At 37.8% G+C, this 19,638-nt stretch overlaps 1 protein-coding gene across 1 annotated transcript in view; it reads right to left on the bottom strand.

Annotated features, from left to right (window-relative positions):
• The window catches only part of SYT7 (synaptotagmin 7), a 1,049,768-nt gene that overhangs the window by 977,664 nt on the left and 52,466 nt on the right, over positions 1 to 19,638 (bottom strand). The window contains exon 4 of the mRNA XM_044059178.1: positions 13,397 to 13,777. Coding sequence (XP_043915113.1) covers positions 13,397 to 13,777 — 381 coding nt within the window. The remainder of the gene's footprint in view (positions 1 to 13,396; positions 13,778 to 19,638) is intronic.

The following is a 19,638-nucleotide window of genomic DNA, read 5'->3' as shown; positions in this document are numbered from 1 at the left end:
TTTTTCTCTTTTGCTTTATGGCAAATTTAGAAGAACTGAAATGTAGGCCAGACATAGCATCTCAAGCAAACGCCTTTTTTGAGGATGTGTCTAGAGAGCTACAGATAGCATCTGAGGATACTGACGATACAGTGTCAAGAGTAAAGAGGAAGCATAATATCCAGTAGGAATGGTCAGCTAATGGATCAGCTACAAAACAGGTAAGTAGAAGGCAAGGAAAGGGAGGTGGAGTTGCCTTCAAGCTGACAACTGAATCTCCACCTGCTGTTAATGATTTTAAATTTGTCACTGAGGCTGGGGAGGTAATGCAATGACAGACAGTTGATGACTACTTGGCAGGTTTCCTCAGGTGTTAAACTAAGAAAGTACAGAAAGAACTCCAGGAAATGCTACATGTAAATTGTCCAGGAGCAACGTTTTTAGAGCTTTCTGTTGCAAGTCTACAGTTATCAAAGGGTCATTATCTCAGGAAGTCACTGAAAATGAGTAATTATTCTCCTGGCTCTTAATTTGTATGTCTGAGTTTCATAGCTAGCCTGGGCAGGGTATCAAGGCATCTTGGTTAGAGGGTTTACCGTCCTCTTTGTTAGGGATTACTGATGTGTTCTTCATTGTGCATTTCCATAAGGCAGTACAGCAGAACATTTGGAAAGTGAATATGTGCATATTTTTGATTTATCCGATGTAGACACAGGTTCTCAGGTATTAACAGCTGGTCTGGTGGTATCAGATAAGAGGAATTTGGTTAGAACTTGGAAAAATTAAGCAGGCACTTCCTGTCCTTGACTATTTTTGACTATAATAGAAGCACAGAAGCTAAGGTGAGATAGTGCTTAACTGTAGAAAAATCAGCATTTTAAGAAGCCACACATCCTTGCTTTGAGATAAAGGGCATGCTAATATCTGGCTCGATAACAGGATCAGTAGGCCAGTGGAGCAGGCTAAGTATGGCCCCAAGACATGTTAACCTATTAATGTTGACAGATGTTCATTGCACACCTGCAGGATCTTGCACATTTATTCACAGTGTGTGCATGTTAGGGGTGCATGGCACTGTAAAATGTTGGCATAGAGATTGGGACTGGGGTAAGATACCCTATTATGAAATGGGAACTAAAAAAGATAGGGATATACAGTGCAGGCCTTGAATGATAAAGATGTGTTGGCAGGTAGTTTGGCAAGTTATTTCCATAGTCCCTCTTTTTCTATCTATAGAGAATCATCCTTGGGAATACAACAGAAGAAGAGGTCAGGTAAGTTTGACTTACTTCACAATTTGTACTTTCCAGAGAGCTTATCTTTAAATTATCACATTTACAACAGTGAAGAGAAGGTCATGTATACATAAATGAATGATGCAGTCAGTATGATTTGCCAATTCAAGGATCCCTGGTTGTCAAAGCTTGACACTGACACAGTTTTTCAGTTACTTTCAATATGTGAGAAGGAGTGGCCTTTGAAGGGCATGTACCTAAATAGGAGGTTTTATTTTGGTAAAGTCATGCCTAAGGACTGTTTGCTAGCTGTGCATCCATAGAAAAGTTAGCTCAGCTCTGCAATGGACATGTCAGAGAAGGGTTAAGGGAAGATGATAGTATACTACTTAGATGACTTTTTGTTGGTGGGCAAGTGCAAACAGGGGGCCAAGGAGGGATTGCATGGTTCAGTAAGTTATGTAGGAAATTGGGGGTACCCCTGGCTGTAGATAAGCAGGAGGGGCCCCCTGCAAGGTATTAACATTTCTAGATCTGGTTGTGGATGTTTGTATTTTCTAGGCTCCCTGAGGATAAATTGTACAAGTTATAAGGTATAATTGAGTGTTTCCTTGAAGGTGCTAAGATCAGGGTGAGGAGAGATGATGGGAGTAACAGGTTTGCTAAGATATGCTTGCAGGGCAACATAGCCAGGCAGGATATATACCAGATGACTGACCAATTTTGTGAACTATTTGTTAACATTATTATATGAGGGTGGCCAAGTGGATCAAAGAGGGACTTGTTAGTTGGAAGGCATTTTTGACCAATTTCAATGGTGTCTCCATGTAGTAGGCAAATTTTAACTCTTCTGGTGATTTGCAGCTGTGCAAAGATGCTGCCAGTGGGTTAGGGATGGGAAAATGGTTTGCAGCCACCTGATCCCAAGACTGGATAACAGAAATACAAGTATTTACCAGGACAGCTAAGGTTTTAGCAGATCATCATTCCCATTTTTGGTCCAAAAACAGAGGATTCTGGTGATATGGGAAGAGGTTTGTAACAGTGGCAGCTCATAAAGGGGTAGTTGTTTCAGCCATCTTGAGCAATGAGCACAAGGATGACTTATAGTTCAAAACTGTTTATACTGTTCCTGGGTTTTCTGCCTGTTCAGGAGAGAAGCTGGTCATTTAGCATAGTGTTCAGATATATGATGCGCATGTAGGATGTTTTTGGATGTTATGCTGACAAAGTGGCTAATTTCAACATCTCAGAGTAGTGTGGCTGGGGTGTCAGGTGCCTCAGATGTCTCTAAGCATTGGGTAATTTTGAGGAAGTTGATGGGTTGTGAGAAGATCCTAGGTTTCTTTGTGTAGAGGAGGCTTTTCATAGGTAAGCACATGCCGAAGACAGTTGTGAATGGATTGCAACAGGTATGTATTAATTCTGACACCTATGTTTTGTGGACCACCTGCATGAGGATAAGGTCAGAATTATTATCGTGCAAGATGCACATGTAACAGATGGAGCAGTCTTGATTTGGCTATTCAGATCCAAGACTGGTCATTTTGGTAAGGGTCAGCAAGTTGTGCTGCAGAGGAACTCCATCTCTTACTGTGTCCAGTCTGTTGTGACATGACTTGTCAAAACCCGTCAGCAGCCAATATAAGTTAGTTTTTTTTTTTTTCACTTGCCTAAATGGAACCCAGAAATCCTTATGCAGATTAATATTGTGATTTGGCGTGCATTGGTGAGTCAGAGTATTCCAAAGGATTGTTACTCTTCCTGTTCCTTTCAGACACACAATATACCTGATTTAGTGCATTAAGGATAATCTATAGAAGTCATAAAACAGGGGAGGGGGATAAATGATGTTTGAGTGCTACTGATTTTTACATTACATCATCAATTTAGAAGTGCAGTGGGATTACACTGACTATTTTGTATGCTGTTCTGTTTGTTTTTCAGGGCACAAAAAGACTGTTAACTGTAGAGCATTCTGTTATCCTCTGTGCAACCAAAAGACTGGTGGTAAATCCAAGTGGAACATGCCTGGGACTCATTCCAAGCTAATGGGATGTTATTAGGCAAGGGTGTAGAGGGATGAGTTGGGGTCATATTTGCCAGTCCTTGGTGAGATACAGAAAGCAGTAGGCCACCCACAAATTGCGCTTATACACCTGGGAGGCAATGATACTAGACTGGACTAAATTTGTAGGTTGCTGACTTGGATTGTTAGAGATATGACTTTAATTCACCAGAGGAATCCCTTGGTGGTTATACTTTGATCATCCATCATACGTAGGTTGTTGTGGAAAGAAGCCGTTGTCGTTTTGATGAATGAGACTGTGAGGAAATCTATTACTCACAGGTTAACAAAGGTAGCTTCATCTTTGGGTTTTCTTATAGGTTTATAGGTAGGTACTAGGCTATTGGCCCTAGGGCCTTTATAAGCCTAGCCAAAAAGGTATCCTGGCTTTCGCCACCCAAGAAAATGATTTTCCTGTGCCCCTGTCGAGCAGAGCCACAGAGGTGTTCCCGGGGTGAATTTCCTATTTCCCATCCACTCAGCAAGATTTTTCTTGAAGAGTGCTAATGAGGAGCTTTGTTTGATATAGATAGGTAGTTTGTTCCAGAGTATGGGAAGTCTCTGGGACAGAAATCTATCCATCCAGCATGTTTTGTTTATTGTGGTGACAAGGTTTAGATCCCTAGAGCATGTAGCTTGAAGGGATTGGGATTTCTTTAAGTGGAGCATGTCCAACAGCTCTGGGTTTGACATAGCTTTGCATGTTAGGCAGAGATATGCAATGGAGTAAACCTGACGTTTTTTGAGATTGTCTGCATAAGGTATCTGTTTGAGGCCAGTAATCCTCTTTGTGAGATATTTCTGCTGCCTTTCCAGTTGTTGTAGATGTCTTGTGAGGTACATACCAAAAGGAGTGGTGTACTCTATAATGGGTCTAATGAGTGATGAGTAGAGGGAAACAATTACCTCTTTTTTCCTGGATGAGAAACCTTTTGTGATGAGGTGTGTCACATAGAAGGATTTCCTGACTACTGTGGTGATGTGATTATCAAAGGAGAGGCTATTGTCCACCTGTGTCCCAAGGTCTCTTATAACGTTTTTGGTGTTAAGTAGACTACCACTTATGTGGTAGCTCATGGGTACAGAGTTTTTACCAAAGCGGATAATGATGCATTTTTTGGCATTGAGCTTGAGGCCATGGCTTTGACACCAGGCATCTGTCTCAGTGAGGCCCTTCTGTAGAATGTCCACATCATTAGGAGTTTCGATTATGGCTCCTAGTTTGTAATCATCTGCAAACTTCTTTAGCCAAAGACCTTCTCTGTTACCCTGTACTTCTGAGAAGTAGATACCAAACAGGAGAGGACCCAGGACTGAACCCTGTGGTACTTCACTTGTCACTGGTCTGAAGTCGGATTTGGAGTCTGCTACTTTCACAGTGTGGGTTCTGTCAGTGAGACAGTTGGCAACCCAATTTGTGACATCAGGATTTATACCTAGTTTAGTGAGTTTATCTATAATTCCAGAGTGGGGGATGGTGTCGAAAGCCTTGGCGAAATCTAGATAGGCTGTGTGAACCACCTTACCCTCATCTATGGCTTTGGTGACCACTTCAAAGAAGTCTACCAGGTTTAGGAGACATGATCTGTCTTTTACAAACCTGAAGTGGGTGGGAATCAGAGTTTGGAGATTACCGATGTCTTTGTTTATAAGTTCCATGATGATACATTCCATGGCCTTACAGACCAGGCTCATTAGGCTAATGGGGCGGTAGTTCCCGGGGTCCGTGATGGCACCCCCTTTGTGAAGTGGGATAACTGTTGCTGTGTGCCATTCAGTGGGCACAAAGCCTGAGGTGAGGCTATGATTGAACATGGTGCTTAGGTTGGGTGTCATTTCATTCTGCAGTTTGTGTAGAATGCAGCCTGGGATGTTGTCAGGTCCCATGAATGCTGTGCTCCTGTATTTGGAGAGTGTGTTTTTTACCTTTGTAGCAGTGGTTACAGGAACTTTGCATTCTTCTGGTATAGAGATGGGCCCTTTATGTGGTGAGAGTGGGGCAAAGTTAGCACTGAACCTATCTGCCAGGATGTTAGCAATATCAGTTGGTTCTGTATATTTAGTACCATTGTACTGTAACTCAGAGCAGATCTGAGTGTTGCCATTGAGATTCTTGACATAGCTATAGAAAGCTTTATGGTTGTCTTTAGAATCAGTGGTGATTTTGTTTTCATAACTAGCTTTGGAGGATTTTATGAGGGATCTCAGCTTCTTACTGAGGCTGACCTGGAGTTGCTCCAATCATGGGATTTTACTCTTTTTTTTGCAACAGTTTCTTTCTTCTGTTGCAGAGTTTGTTTATGGCAGGGGAACACCAGATTGGCTTCCTTTTTAGGAGGATAGCATCTTGGTTCCGTTAGGGATAGCACTATCCATGCACTCATGTAAGTGCTTATAAAGTGCATTTGTGTAGGATTCAGCAGTCGTACCTCTTGTTTAGGATCATTGAGCCTTTGTAAACAGACACCCCCTGTGGTTTAGGGATGATGATACTCATCTAAGTCAAGTGGATCTGGATTTCTTTAATATGCATTTCTCATTCCTTCATCAGGATTTAAATGATGCATATCATGGGGGCAGGAGATGTAGTGGCCATGACCATGAAATGTCAAGGGAACAAGTTGCTTAGTTGTTCACTCCTCCACTGCTTATGCTAGCCCCACCCCATTTTTCTGGACCACATTGGAAGAGTGGTTGAGTATTCTGGAAGAGTGATACTGGGGAAGTGGACTTGCCAAAGTGAGCAGTCTTAAACACTGCACTGGGTTTTGCTTTTCTTCTTTCCAGAGTTAGAATTTTGCTGCACTTCCCAGTATTGCTTTCCGGTAAGGAAAGTTGCCCAATGCTGACAGTAAAAAACACTTCAATACCAAAAAACAAATAAAAACAGGTAAGCACTTTCACAACTACTCGCTTCTTCAGACCTTAAAAAGTAGTATGAAAAAACAGGCCTTTAAATACATCAAGCATCCAATAAAATTAATTAAAATCAATTAAAATTATTAAGTGCCAACACATATCAATGTACTAAGCCTTTCTTCTTTAGGAAAGGCTTTAAAACAACAGCACTATTTAAACCAGGTGGTACATATGCTTTAAAGTTAACAATCCACTTCAACTCAGCAAGTTCAGTCTCATTGCTCAAATCTCCTTCTCTTAGACTTTCATTTATTTTCTGTAGTACTAAGGACTTAAAGCTGTGGTTTATACCAACTTCAGATATATGTTTTGCTAATGCGTTTGTTAGCTTATTATTCCGTATATCATTCTGACGTTGCAGAATCCTGTCCTTAAACATACAGTTTGTTTTCCCTATATGATATGAGTCACATACATTACACTTAGCCATATAGACCAAATTCTTTGTACAGCAGTCTGCATAAAAGGACAGATGTATAGGTTCCATGCTTAATGGGTGCATAATCAAATGTGTAGACCATACAGAACTGCAAGCCTTACAGGACTGGCATGCATAAGTGCCCTTATGCTGAGATGTGAGGTGCCTATATGGTTCAGTGTGCTTATAACAAACTCACTGTTTTAAATTCCTGGTGTTTTTGAAGCAAAATTTTGGAACTGGTTCTATATGGTCACTAATAGAGGGATCAGTCATCAGAATGGGCCAATTTTTTCTTTATGACTTCACACACTTTGCTAACCTCTGCTGAATAAGTCAAACAAACCTTATCCGCACCCTTGGTGCTATTAACCTCGGTGTCTCTCACTATACTAGAGGAGCTGTCAGAAAAATCGGGTTTTACTTTAAAACCAGCCAATGTATTCACTTCTCTAACTGCCTCATCTATCTCGCTGCCCTTATAGTCCCTCTTCAATAAACCTACCTTTAGCACTCCTAAAGCTGCTCTAAAGAATCAGCATCAGAAGAGAGGCTTAGTACATTGATATGTGTTAGCACTTAATCATTTTAATTGATTTTAATTCATTTTATTGGATGCTTGATGTATTTAAAGGCCTGTTTTTTCATACTTCTTTGTAAGGTCTGAAGAAGTGAGTAATCTTGAAAGCGCTTACCTGTTTTTATTTGTTTTTTGGTATTAAAGTGTTTTTTATTCTCAGCTTTGGGTATCTTTTCATTTACTGAATTTTGTTTTTGGATCTCCTTGATTTCACTACATTCTTTTGCTAAAGTTTCCAGTAAGGAAGTTAGTTATTGTTTGCTGATCTGTACATTGCTTATTAAAATGTTTACAGTTTCACTGGTATGAAATTTTATTGAGCTCATTTTATTAATTCCTGTGGTTCCAAATGAATGTGCATGAGTCTTTTTTTTTGTGTGAGATTTTTTTCTCCCTACAGCATCTTTCTGTGGTTCCCTACCCAATACCAACATCCATTGCCAAGCCATTTTCAAACCCTCCTGGACTATCTCTGATAGGGCTGGGTCCAACACTTATCTTGAGGACACCCTGGAGATCTGGTTCTTCATATCCACTGAGGATGGGGGACATTCCACTCATGAACTACTCCCTCCTTCCCTTGGAGCAACATCCAAGGGGCAGGCATGCAATGGATACATGCATTCTATAATCCAGCCTATGCAGTAGCACATCCTTTTCCATCACCCTATTCACCCATTGAAAGAAGCCCCGACCTCCAACAGTGATCATCACCGGAGATGCACATCTAACAACCCACCCATCTGGGACAATAATTTCCCATCCCTTCTTTCTGCTTCCTCAGTTGCCCAAGCCACTAATCAACCCTGGGACACCTGGGCTGTAGTCAGGGTGTTATCTCTATGTGCCACCGGTGTGGCAAATGTTAATATGTTTTTTTTCTAACAATAAATCCTTAAATCTAATGTTTGCTCCTATTTGTTCACTATAGCTAACAAGTACTTGTCATAAATTTAGAAATTAAGAGGAACTGAAGTATATGGTGGTCAGCAGAATATTTTCAGTTAGATGAATTAAAGTATATACTGGACAATAACTGGACAGCTCTAATTGAAAATATGTTGTTATTGATATTTGCTATACAATATCAATAACAACTACATATATTCAGTTAGAGCTGTTTATTATTAATCTCTAATCTGAACAACCAAAATGTAGCAGCATTTTGTTATTGTGAATATTTACAGCACTGCTATGCAACTGTGTTCTTGTACATGAATTGTGATTTAAAATTTACATAATATGAAACTTTTGCCACTGTGCCCTGAGACTGCTGTCTTAGTAGAGTATATTGTTTTGTAAGTGGGAGCACTAAAGTGAATGGAATACAAAGATGATGGCTTTCCTGAGGCAACCTGCTGTTTAGGGAATGCCTCTATCAAGTATGAGGTAAATAATTATTAGGATATATGGAGCTGTATCAGCTGGGATATTTCACCTATCAAATATAATGGAAAATGTTACTATTAAATATGGGAATAATAGCTGTGACAAGTCAAACAATGAACAAGATATAGGACATATGGTTGGTATAGCTGTAACTTACATTAACTGTACATCTGCTCTCCTTCCAAAGTTATCAAAGTCATCAAATATAGTTGCCGTCAGTCTTTGTTTATTTTTTTTTTAATGTGCCTATCCTGGGACTCCGGTAGTGCCTGTAAAAGAGACTTAATGCACTTCCATAAACTATACATTCCCTCATGGACCCTGCTCCCAGCCCTACTCTTTGTCCGTTAGAAACTAATAATTCTCCTGGGCTTCTCAGCCCCACCAGAGTAGGTACAACAGAAAAAATGTGATCTATCCTCCTCTGACCTTATGCTTTGGTATCTGTGATTTTAGTCAAACTCAAATTATTACTGATGAAGGTCAATGCCTTCCTCAATGCCAACGAATAAGCTAAAACCATCTGTAAGATTTGAGTTTCGGTCTGTTATTCTTAGTAACAGCATTCACTCACCATCTTCATGATAGGGATCTGTGTGAGAAAATGCAAGAACTTACATGATTTGAATTCTGTCTGCACATTTCCGCAAAGAAATACTCCTTTCTCCTTTTTCCTTGTAAGAATGTTGCTATCCAGTATGGTTCTTTTCTTTTATGATAATATGATCTACCTTAACATTATTAATAAGAACTATGATTTTTATTTTATGTTTCTATATTATTATGTTATATATATGTTATATGCTATGTGTCCATGTTAATCATGCATTTTATAATTTTGTACATTCTACTACCTGACTATGTAAAACTACTTAAAATCCTGTTATGTACATGCCCTCTGTGATATAAGCTCTTCATATATCATCAACATGTAACAGGATCCTTTTCTATGTCTGTACTGCTTTGAAGTTATGTACTCTTATACATGTTTTTATGTGGAGCGTTTCTACTGGGGCCTCTGCTGAAAAAGGACTAATGTCCAGCTGGACTTTCCCAATAAATAAATAATACGTAAAGTAGCTTCAACATCAGTAGCAAGGGACACTGTTATGTAACCTATATTTTAACATACTATCGGTGTGATATCATTTTACATGATCTATGATGTTGACACACTATGTATTTAAATACAGGCTCTAAAGTATGGAGAATCAACTGAAGGCGTAAAGCTGCATATTCTGTTCATGAGAACCTTCCTCATCATATTCACAGACCCATTTCCTATGTTCTGCACATATGGTCCAGGTGTCACATCAACAGTAACAATCTTCTAGAGACGATGGTTACCACCCACACACACACACACACACACACACACACACACACACACACACACACACACACACACACACACACACACACACACTCACACACACACACACACACACACACACACACACACACACACACACACACACACACACACACACACACACACACACACACACACACACACACACACACACACACACACACACACACACACACACACACACACACACACACACACACACACACACACACACACACACACACACACACACACACACACACACACACACACACACACACACACACACATGCACACACACACACATGCACACACACACACACACACACACACACACACACACACACACACGTGCACACACACACACACACACACACACGTGCACACACACACACACACACATGCACATGCACACACACACACACACACACACACACACACACACACACACACACACACACACACACACACACACACACACACATATATACACACACACACACACACATACAGAAGCACATGGGTGTGTTCACACCAATGGCCAATTTAGTGTGTCCTGTCCACCTACTGCATGTCTCTGGAATGTGGGGGGAACCAGACCATCAGGAGAAAAGCCATATAATCACAGGGATGTCATACACATTCTGTACAGAAGGTACCATAGCTCAGAGTCAAACCGGGAAACCATTTCTGTGAGGCAACAACACTGACACAATTTGCTCTCTCTATCTCTCTCTTTTTTTTTGGTTATGAAGGAAACAGCTAATACTGTTTTGTCTATTTTTTTCTGGGCTAAACTGCAGGTGCTACAGGGTGTCACTAGAAAAAGAAGACAGTGGTCCAGTTTAAGAACTGAGTAAGTGATGTCTGCACGCCCTAATCAGCACCTTGTGCTTGCATTTCATTCAACAACAGCCCACAACTTTCAAATTATTCAGTGTGTAATTTGCATGCTCATGACATCTATGTGGTTGCAGAACACGTTTTTAATTCACACTGCATACCGGAATGCTACAGCAATTCCTTTATCTAAAAATAACGAGAGAGTCAACATCTGTTAGTGATTTCTAATGCTTCACTGTATTAATCAAAAAGCATCTGACAGACACAAAATTGTTGTTTGGTGGAATGCCTTGGAAAAAACACTGAACTAATTTTTAAGTGAAAATATACTAGAGATTCACCATACTGAATACAACTTCCAGTGATGGGATTTGACACCCGATTTAGATAATTAAAGTTGCATGATATATGCACAGCAGGCCTTAAAGTCACATTTATACATGAGTTATTGTGAGTTATAAATAGCTGTAAGATTTTTCTCAAAGACAAAGTTAGTAGTAGTTCCAATGAAAGCAAACAGGCACAAACCTGCTATAGTACCTATTTATGAATAATCTTTCTCTGTCATCTGAGTTCAATTTATTTGCAATTGCTCTGCTGACCCACCTATTCTATTATTCTTAGACAACATTTAGCTAATAAAATAGAGGGATCTGAATCTTTGTTTCTTTCTAGCTAAATACCAATAAACAAATTACTTATATTGAATGTCTTTAAACATCTAGCAGGTTATGAAGTACATATAGCTGCTTTTACTTCCCATATATTCTTTCACTTTTTAGAATGTAGCGTGCGAAAGGTATTGACGTACACAACAAGATAATGGTAAACTCTTTGAAATGAGTTTGTCTTGAAGATGATCTGCATTAATATGGTTTTCTTTGTAAATTCTAGTTAAGTAGAAGTTGGCACCAATGCACATGCATAAACCTACTTGCATGAGTAAAGGAAATTGCTATTTTAAAATTAATAACAGGGAACCAAGAAAGAAGAGCTTTGTGTAAAATGGTTCATAACTTGTGTTGTCTCTTGAAACAATACAAAAGATATAGAAATCACTGTTGGTGTAAAAGCTAATTTAGAAGAAATTAAGAGAGTTTAATATAGAACTACTCAATTTGGATTATATTTAAAATTCATGCAAAAATTATTTTAAATCAGTTTTGTATTAAATGGTATTATTTATCACTGTAATCATAGCCATTTATCCACAATATTTTTATATCCTATATATAGTTTTTTTTTTTTTTGGTCTGATGATGTGGCTCTTCAATGTTTTGCAAAGTGTAGTCAATGTAGTCACTATAAAAACAATTGCTACAATTGTTGACACATAAAATGTAATAATGCAAAATAATTTTAAAATATATCTTCTATTAGAAAAAAAATCTGTAACCTTATCAAGAAATCTTACTTATCAGCCAAAGTAAAGAATTTCTATGGATAACAGGGGAACTATATTACTTTTGCTATTTCAATTTCAGAACTCAGTTTGCCTTATTAAAATAGATAAAAGTCAGATATTTAACACACAAATTAAACACTGCTTCATTTTTCTTAGCAGTACATAGAATCCTCATGTATAATATAATATAATATAATAATTATGCATATTAATTAAATTCATTTGCATTTCTAAATGGAAGATACAACTACAGCATAATTCTTTTCAAATTATTTGCAAATCGAATGTACAGAAATACAGTTATCCATGATACTCCTAAGAAAATGTTACCTCTTGTTTTCTTAATGTAGTTTTCAGTATTAAAAGCAAATTATATCATTGCTTCTGTTTTATCATAACAATTTAAACTAAAACTATAACATGCTGTTTGTGTGATAAAATAATTCTAAATGAATACCTAAATACTATCTCTGCCTTCTATTTTTCATTAGCTTTCAAATGAATATTCTACAGACAATCCAAGTAAAAAACTATAATTTTACAAAACAAAATATGTCTTGGAAAGGTTGCACTTAACTTCAGAGCTACTCAGACTCATTTATTCTTTTTAAGATGTATATATGTATGTATATATGTATGCATATATGTATGTATATATGTATGTATATATGTATGTATGTATTTATTTTTTATCCCACCACTTAGTGATGAAAAAAATCAGTATGAGATTGTGTAAGTAGAACAGATGTGGTTATATAAACTAAGATCAGAATTATAACATATAAGAGCAATGTATAAAAAACATGGATGAAAGTATACATTTTGTATAGTAAAAGATAAGGCTGGCAGAATTTTTAGAAACTATCTAGTTTTAACCTTTCACATAAAGCATGGACACAGATCTTAATAATATAAGTTTCAACAACAGAAAATAGGAAGACAGTTTTTACATGACAGTGACTGTTTAGCATTATAGCAAACTAGACTACTTCTAAAATAATATATTAGCAAATAAGAAACACAGTCAGATTAACACCACAAAGTTCTGTCCTCAAACTGTCAGAAATAACTTTTTTGAAAATAACTAAACAAGTTCAAGTTATGTAGCATGAGTTATAATGTAAACTTTTTTAAACAGTAAAGAATTAAAATTCTACTGCAATTGTGAAAAGCAAACAGTAAGCAAGAAAGAGGAAAAAAAAGACTTACAGAAAAGATTTCATGTCCAGCCCTCTGTTTCGGATTTGATTCACTACATGATCCCAACTACCAGGGTTGGATCGACTACGTCCCCCAGCAGGTCGACACTTTGAGCCAGCTAGCCCTCCCTGACGTGTTTGCCCACTCCGGTATGGCCTTGCGTTACTGCTTGTTGTCGAGGAAGCTTGGGAATGTGGATGAAGCTGCAACTGTCCAAGACTCTGGCTGGTGGTGGGTTGAGAGTGCATGGGTTTCTGATGCTGAATCAATGGCTGCTGAAGACTTTGTTGCCGCAGTAGGGTGCGCGGCCTTTGGCATTTGATTGGATCACTTGGTAGTGCTGAGATTTGCTCCAGTGTGGAGGCTGTGGACATCAGTGATTCATCGAAACTGATGGAAACATAGGAGGAGGAAGGTGATGATGAAGAGGAAAAGAATAGAAAGTTAGCAGGTGAAAAATAAAGAAGACAAAAAAGCAGTGTTATAGAAAAGAAGCAGAACTGCAGTGAACATTCAGGATCTAATGAAGCAGATTTTCTGTCAGAGCACTTCATGCTGACTTTCTGGTTTCAATTAATGTGTCTGTTCTAACAAGAGAAAGTAGACTTTCTTTTAAATGTAACAGTATCTCCCCAGTGTCTCAGCATCATTTCCGAAATCTGTATTATTCAATTAACTGAAAGACTGAGTCTGTACAGTTATTAGAGCAGACTTTCTGGAAAAGTGGTAGAAGGCAGGCAGAAACAGAAACTTCCATCGTCAATTAAGCATATAATTGACTGACAATTTCACAGCCTTCTAAATATATACCCCACCCAAGACCACAAAAATTAAATTCCCAGACCCTTAAATATAACAAACTTTGTTGCAACATTTATTTTTAAATTGTGTATGGGGCATATTTTTTTCCTGCCAAACATCAGAGCAGTGATAATTGCATTTTCAGTGTGACTGACTGTCTACAGCTGCTACCTTTGTTTTACCTCTGGCATAAGATGTTCATTTCCACTGCACACAGGAAAGCTACTTCTATGACTAAGTGTGGTGAAATGAAATGGAATGAAATGTTATATTAAACATAAAAAGATTCTGTAATATCCCTGTTATTTCCCTATCCACTCACACTCACTTTGTTTCATCATTATCAGACAAGTAACTTACTTGGAAAAAATATATGATTAATGGATGTTATACAGATATCTGCAATATGTATCCAGTTTTCTGGGGAAAAAATCAGTAATAGATTTTATTTCCCTCTCATTATACACATCCACACCTAAAAAAATATTTGGAAACTGTACTCGACCATCATAAAATACTGACACCCGTTAACAGTTCTACAGTTCTGGATATATTATCCAGTTTCAGACGTGTAATATCCTTCAAGAATGCCTATTTTTCATATGCTATATTATTTCTTTAGACTGTATACAGCTTATGACTGGGTGATTCACTTACCCTGATGGTCCACTCAGCTGTACTTATATCCCTAAAACGTCGATCAAAAGAAAGAAAGAAAGAAAGAAAAAAAACTAACTGCACCAACATCAGTCCTAAATAACTTTCTGTAATAAAAAATGTTTAATCACACATTAGTATGCATTCAAACCATGCTGAATAACTTGTAAGGTAAACCTTCTTCTCCATATTTCTATTGTGTGTCTTAAGATGTTGGCAGCATCCTACTTTTCTCAAACCGAAACTTCACAGTACACCTTGGGACAGAGTTATGCATTTTTGACATAATTTACTTTCAATGACTATGTATTTCTAATCAGCAATAACTTTTCTGAATTTTATAGGGCTATTAAATATTTAATATTAAGCTCCCTGTGATTATGTAAACAATAGAGTATCCCATTGCATACTAGATTAATAGGTATGTTCCTATGCCATCAGGAATTTTTTTGTATTTCTATACTTCATCATTTTTATAATGATCTACTAAGTAGATATTGTATTCTTGTCAAAATGTTAAATGAAATGCCCTCATTCTTTCTAGGAAGTGCTCATTGAATACATCATATTCAAAATACTGCCATTAACAGCCTTAACTATAACTATATTTAGCAAACCACAGCAGTTATTAAAATGAAACAACACACATTAAGTCACAAAAACAGGATTGTGGTTATATATGTATACTTTTTAGACAAAGAATGAGAGTCCTTTTATAACATGAGAGAAAATATATAATATTTAATACTCTGTAAATATGCAGTGCTTGCTCCTTTCACATTTATCGCCATACAAATTTGTGCTGGAACTACTGCATACATTTCTTTATGGAGAATCACCATTAGCTATCAAATTCCACAGCTGTTTGGCCAAGGAAGATTTAATCTCTTTTATATCAGCAAAATATATTGGGATATTTGGAAACTAAATTTGTGAACCTTGTTGCAACATTGAAGGTTTAGCTGAATTTTATGAGTAGTCTTACTTATTCAAAAACAACACAGCTTTGGTTACAGCAATTACAATTTTTTACCAGGAAGAGGTTTCCCTGTTATAACATGTAGCAAGAACTATTGGCTTTCCAAGCGCAACTATGCAGTATTTGCCAGAAGTTAGAATTTGTCCACTGTTTTAAACCAGTACTAATGTAATTTGGCGTTGCTGAGTTTATGAAGCATTAAACAGGGAAAGACACTGTACCGAGTTTTCAGACAACAACAAGCCAGATGATCTAGAAACTGTTGCTGTTGCATAGGCCATTTGAGAAGACAAAAGGGGAGGACAGTGGGGATCGGGAAATTCACCCTTTTCCTCACTGCAGTATGATCCTGTAGTTGGAATATATAATATGCAGGGGATGTGGGGGGTGCAGAAGGGCTTGCTGCCTGCAAAATTGTAAAAACCTGTGCTGTAGACAAATAATTTCTATGGTAGCTTCAGCACATGTGCCTGAGGGTCTGACATCACTGCCTGGCATTTTGAATAAGTTTAAATGCAGATGTCGAGGTGATGATTTCCAACATTTTGTAAAAGTGACATTCCCAAATTAGAAATGTCAGTTTGGGCAATTAAATAGATTTTGTTTTGAGGTTCAACATCTTGATAGAAAACATGATAAAATATTCATATTATATATATATATATATATATATATATATATATACATATATATATACATACATATTTATCTTCACTGGATTCAAATTCCTTTGTGAGACTGAAATTAGCCACATGCACTTTCAGTGGTGATCAATGCTTAGCTGGAATTGTACATCTCAATGGCTTTACATTTAAAGTGAGATGAATGGAAGAGGGAGTGTTAGTGATGCAGAACAGAGGGGTATCTGTTTAGGCAGGAGAGTGATGCAGAACAGAGGGGTATCTGTTTAGGCAGGAGAGTGATGCATAACAGAGGGGTATCTGTTTAGGCAGGAGAGTGATGCAGAACAGAGGGGTATCTGTTTAGGCAGGAGAGTGATGCAGAACAGAGGGGTATCTGTTTAGGCAGGAGAGTGATGCAGAACAGAGGGGTATCTGTTTAGGCAGGAGAGTGATGCAGAACAGAGGGGTATCTGTTTAGGCAGGAGAGTGATGCAGAACAGAGGGGTATCTGTTTAGGCAGGAGAGTGATGCAGAACAGAGGGGTATCTGTTTAGGCAGGAGAGTGATGCAGAACAGAGGGGTATCTGTTTAGGCAGGAGAGTGATGCAGAACAGAGCGGTATCTGTTTAGGCAGGAGAGTGATGCAGAACAGAGGGGTATCTGTTTAGGCAGGAGAGTGATGCAGAACAGAGGGGTATCTGTTTAGGCAGGAGAAAGAAGGTGAAGAACAAATGTAGAATATGACAAATGAACAAACAAGAGTTACTTGGAGATTAGGTTAGTAATATTATTTTAAAATGCAAGGATTCTGCGTTGGTATATGGGACTCTTGCAAGCAATGGCACATGAGGAGAGAGTAGACATTACTGATTCCATAGAAAATGGCTACTGACAAGAGGTTTTGAGGCTTGAAGGTGTCGGGTTATAGGCCACTTATGAATGACAGTAAGGAAAGGATGATCTATGTAAAGGAAACATCAAACTGTGTCAGTGAGGAAGAGAAATGCCAAATTAAGAGCAAAGAAGTTAACAGCTTCAGAAACTAAGTTAACACATTACACCCAAGTGACACCTCCAGGTGCATCTGCAGTTAACTCCTACTCACACCTCTAGGCATCAAATATTGCTTGTTCATGAGTACAAAAAGCTTCTATACCAGCATGTCAGTGAAGACAGGGAAATATACAAATGGACATGGCAAGATATTCTTGGTAAGCCAAAACAGTGTGGGGGATAGAGAAAACATAAACAGAACAGTGTGGCTAGGCAGTCTTTGACACAATGGGGGCAGTTGTATAACACTGCATGCGGAAGGGATGGCATGTAATGTCAGGAAATATTTGTGCTACTAGTACACAAGGATGTACTTTATTAAAATTGAAAGAGCACGTCCTCAGAGAGTGGCTAGTGTGGACAACAGTGGTGCTGGTTTACAAGTTGTAATGATGTACAACAGGTACATGAAAAAACTCCTGGTCATTGCTTTGCCCCCCCAATACACCACAGCAATGATACAGATGAGAATTCACTTCAGGTACAAACAAGAATTAAACTATTCAAGGGATAATTAGGATTTTTTTAGTGCTATGGTTCTTGGTGATGGCCATGGAGTGAGATGTAATATTTTGTCTTCTGGGGCATTCAATGAATTTCCAGACCTGGCATGAAGACTGACATTGCTTGGAGCTAATTCAAACTGAGCTGATGAATGTTCTATAGCAACAACTCTTATGGTTAACATCTGATCTGGTCATTAGCCTAGTACACACCTATGAACCTATGAATCTATAATTGATGTTCAAAAGCAGCAATCCTTATGGTTAACATCTGATGAATGTTCTAAAGCAGCAATCCTTATGGTTGATGTTTTGCTTCTAAATGCCATTTTCAGAATATTGAATTGTGGTACAGTTAGGAATTCAGGACTAAAGATGCCTTAAACCTTAATGCAAATATCCTGCATTTGTTAGTGAAAATGCAGCTGTTATAGTGCATAAACTGTAAACATATGTTCACACAATCACACACAAAGACAGAATGTATATATGTTAAAAGATGTATAGGAAATCAACTGAGAACCATGGGAAATTCTAATGAATCACATTCATTTTGCACAGTTTTTCCTGTTTGAGTAAACTAGTCAATACTCATTCAGGCTGTGATGATGGTCACTTTAAATTTAAATAGTAAGAAATAAGCTGCTTCTCATTTTGGCAGAAAATATATGACAGTACACTAAATAATGTCTACCCTGAAGATATCAGGAATGATGGGATGATGGATGTGTTTATTATCTTTGTCTAAAATTATCAACACTTAGCTGCTTTTACATGACCTGGACATATCAGGAAAATTTCAGGGATTCTCTCAAACACGTGTAAACAATGTTTCTACTCAAAACACAATAAAATTGACAGTCAAAGATTGCTGGTAGAAACATTTCTCTAAAAAGAGATGAAAGCAAAGTTATACACATCTGAAACAGGTTATTAATCTATCTTATAAGTGGGCAAAGCATGCTAATTATGCCTGCAGTAGCCTTCCAAAAAAAAAGGAGTCTTAATAGCCGTCAGCCAAGGCCAGAGTCCAAATGCTAAACTGAAACCCCTATGGAAAAGTTGTTGGGTTTGCAGCATGTGAACTGATCCCAGTAACTCTTTTCATACCAAGTCAATTTAAACGAGGCATTGGATAAGACTTTCATTTTCTTATCTCTGTGACAATATCATTTGATTAATGGAAGGACTTGAAATTGTTTTAATTTCTTGTCTAATTTAATTTACTGGTTTCACTAGATTTCACCCAAAGAAGGTATTGGAAAAAGTGTTAGGGATCATTCAGAAGCAGCAAAAGATGAGTGATATATTAAAAGAAATACAAAATGTATTAAAGTCCTCATGCAAGCACTTTGCATGATAATGAAGCCTAAGTATAAATTGTCCAGGAAGGTAGCTGCCTGGAAATTTATCACAAAGCCATGTAGTTGTAGCTGCTATCCTCTTGATGTCATAAGTGGACAGCTAAGCAAGATTATAGAATTTTTCCAGCAGTGGGAGCCATTAATACATTTTTAGATTGCTTGCCTTTTGAATAATTCTTCTACTATTGACTCTTGTTTATGACACAAATGTTAGCATACAATATTTTTTTATGGCTGACATTTAGCACTTTGCTTTTACAGTCTTTACAAC

The sequence above is a fragment of the Protopterus annectens genome, chromosome 17.part0 (assembly GCF_019279795.1).
Source record: "Protopterus annectens isolate FY-2018-M chromosome 17.part0, PAN1.0, whole genome shotgun sequence".
Lineage (NCBI taxonomy): Eukaryota > Metazoa > Chordata > Ceratodontiformes > Protopteridae > Protopterus > Protopterus annectens.
The sequence above is the reverse complement of the archived record's forward strand: the minus strand, read 5'-3'. Positions and strand labels throughout refer to the sequence as shown.